The 3,104-nt window shown below is 39.4% G+C and overlaps 1 protein-coding gene across 1 annotated transcript in view; it reads left to right on the forward strand.

The window, feature by feature from the left end:
* LOC104861554 (putative vomeronasal receptor-like protein 4) overlaps nt 1-2,453 on the forward strand; it is a 5,318-nt gene extending 2,865 nt beyond the window's left edge. Inside the window, 2 exon segments of the mRNA XM_010623043.2 lie at nt 1,627-2,362; nt 2,365-2,453. Of these exon segments, the coding sequence (XP_010621345.2) occupies nt 1,627-2,362; nt 2,365-2,453 (825 nt within the window).
* Nucleotides 2,454-3,104: the final 651 nt, after the last annotated feature.

A 3,104-nucleotide genomic window follows, 5' to 3' on the forward strand; every position in this document is an offset into this window, starting at 1 on the left:
ATAAGACTATAAGAGCGAGAAGCAATTTAAATATGTTCAGGGACCATTTTCATCTCCAGAATTAAGGATTATTTTGATGTTACATCATTGCCTTTTCTCTTTTACTTTCCTTTTTAGTTTTATTTTAGGATTCCCTATTTTTAATGTTCATACAGAGATTTCTTTAACTGAAATACCAAATAGTTTCTTTGGTGTGAAAAACTACAATAGTACACAGGATCCTAATGAGATAATTAATAATGTGAAATAAGAAGCAAAGGGCTAAAGGTGTAAGGAAAGTGAGAAGGGTGGGGGAAAGGTAATAAGGGAGAGGAAAAAAATATTAGAAACTGAAAAAATGGAAATAAAGTGTTTGTAAATGAGGAGGGGAGGAGGGGGTGAAGGGAGGGCAGGGACAAGGGGAAGAATGAGAATCAAGACTTATTATGTAAAGGTACAGAATCCCAATGATGAATGTAATTGTATTGTATACCTAGATTGTACCAATAACCTCAATAAAAAGAAAAAGAAAAGAAAACTTGTAGTGTAGTTCAGTGTGCCAGACACTATGGGCTGTGTATCTTTCCTTGATACATTGTTGCAGGCTTTTGTCTTTGAGGAAAAAAAAATGCCTGAAAGCAATAACTGATTGAGTCATGAGGAAGCCTGGTGCAAAACTTCAGTACAAACTGTGTTACAGAATTCATGCTGCCATACAACTTCAGGACAGTGAATTCAAAGTAAATCTTTTAATACTTAGTAGAAACCAGAGGGGGAGTATATAGAAATGTATTCCAGGTACTGTATGCAGCTCACAAGCAAATCCTGGAATTAGATCAGAAATTCTGGGTTCTTTCTTTTTCAAGAACCTTTCCAAAAATTGCTTTGTAAGAAATAGGATTGGAACATTTAGATGTAAAAGAGTCAAATGTTGTTCAAGCCTGAGCCATGAAATCATCTTGGGTGATAAAGCATAATGCAGCACTACTGTTATCTGGCGGGAAAAATCACCCACTTCACACATGAAGCAAATTTTTGTTTCTCCCATGGTCATGCAATAGCTGGAAAATTCACCTGTGACCTTCTATTTGACTACTTTCTTTTATAACTATAATTCCCCAACCCATCTTGCTACATGCAGCCATTACTGGGGGCCCTAATTCTTAAGCTGCTCTTCTGTCATGGCACACGTCACACCCAGTGGTTCCCCATCTTAGCTCACCTCAATAGATATCAACCCATCCAGGATGAATCCAGGCTTCCCATAGCGGTCCCTGAGGTCACTCACAGGGAACTCAGACCTCTCCTGACTCTTTATTAGACAATCATACAATGGCTCCTGCATGGTACCTTCCCTGGCCACGGGAATTCAGGTTTCAATTAATCCACACTGACCTTTAACATGGATGAGATATATAGTGATTTTAACAAGAACAATGGTGTTGCTGGTAGATAAGAATAATATTTGTGTAGAAAATTTAGATGTTTGAACACTGGTCATCCAGATGACATGTGAGGGTACTTAGAGTCAACCACAGAGATTGCCAGAAAAAAGGGGATAGTGTCCCAAATATCAGGATCATTACACACACTGTGTCTGTCCTCTATACTTCAGTGAACTTCTAGGGTATGATCTGTTTTTCACAGATACAGATAATCATTACTTGTGCTTTATTGGACCCAACGTATCCTGTGTATGAGGAAGAAATGGTTGTGAACCTTGTCAAGGGAACAATCTTCCTCTCTCCAACTGTACTTGGCATTCTGGGGAACGTCTTTGTGTTTGTGAATTACATGCTCATCCTTGGAGGCAGTGAGAAGAAATCTATACACTTTATTCTCCTCCACTTGGCTTTTACAAATATCATCATGCTTTTTGCAAAACGGATTCCTAAGACATTAGCAGCTTTTGGGCAGAAAATCTTCCTTGATGACACAGGCTGTAAGACTGTTGTTTACCTGGAGCGAGTGGCCCGGGGCCTGTCCATCTGCACCAGCGCTCTCCTCACGGTAGTCCAGGCCATCACCATCAGTCCCACAGACTCAGTGTGGAGGAGACTCAAGCTAAAGACTCCACAGCACACCCTTCTCATATTTGTCTTCTTTTGGATTCTCAATTCCTTAATAAGCATGAACTTACCATTTTCTATCATAAACATCAACAGTGTGAACATATCACAAATTAGTAAAGGTGACAAGTATTGTCATTTTCTCCCAGAAAGCTGGACAACAAGATGGACCTTTCTCACTCTCATGGTCCTGCGTGATGCTGTGTTTCAGTGCACCATGGGTGGAGCCAGTGTCTACCTGGTATTTGTTCTCCACAAGCACCACCAGCGGGTTCTCCACCTGCAGCAGGCCAAGCTCCTCTACAAAACTCCACCTGAGATCCAAGCTGCTCAAAGTGTCCTCCTTCTGATGCTGTGTTTTCTTTTCTTTTATTGGGCAGATTGTGCTTTTTCTCTATTTCTTAGTTCCTCTCTCAATCTTCATTCCATGATACTAAATATTCAAGAATTTCTGACCCTTGGTTATGCAATTCTGAGTCCATTTGTACTGATTCACAGAGATGGACAACTGAGTGGATGTCTTCACAGTCAGGAGGACAGAAAAATGCACAGAAATTATCTCACTGATCTTTTCTGTAAATAAGTTTGAAAGAAATCCTAGTTCTGCTATCCTGTATGGAAAGAAAAACAGAGTCCAAGCACCTAAAATACATCAGGATTCCTGGTCAGACAACAATCCAGGTGACCTCAGCACTCAGCTGACACAGAGGACATGGAAAGCTTCAGTGTCACAGCATTCTCACCTTCTGCTCTGCCCCCTCAAATATGGCTTTAAATCTATTATTGTGAGAGTGGTATTTCACTACTAGTTTTCTTCTTGTAGGGATCAGAATCACAATTTGGTAAATTCTATCCAAATAATTAGTGCATCCACAGTTTTTTCCAAGATTCCATTTATAGGTTAGTTTTACAGATGTATTTGCTTTTTATAGTAGGAAAAATATAGAACATTTTTTACTGTTCATTAGTTCATAAACCCAACCTAAATAGTAGCAAAAGAGCTTTCCATGACTACTTGAAAATCCCCAAAAAGTCCATCCACAGAAAAAGCTTTTA

The sequence above is a fragment of the Fukomys damarensis genome, unplaced genomic scaffold, assembly GCF_012274545.1.
Source record: "Fukomys damarensis isolate Sample0158 unplaced genomic scaffold, DMR_v1.0_HiC HiC_scaffold_10, whole genome shotgun sequence".
NCBI classification, from domain to species: domain Eukaryota; kingdom Metazoa; phylum Chordata; class Mammalia; order Rodentia; family Bathyergidae; genus Fukomys; species Fukomys damarensis.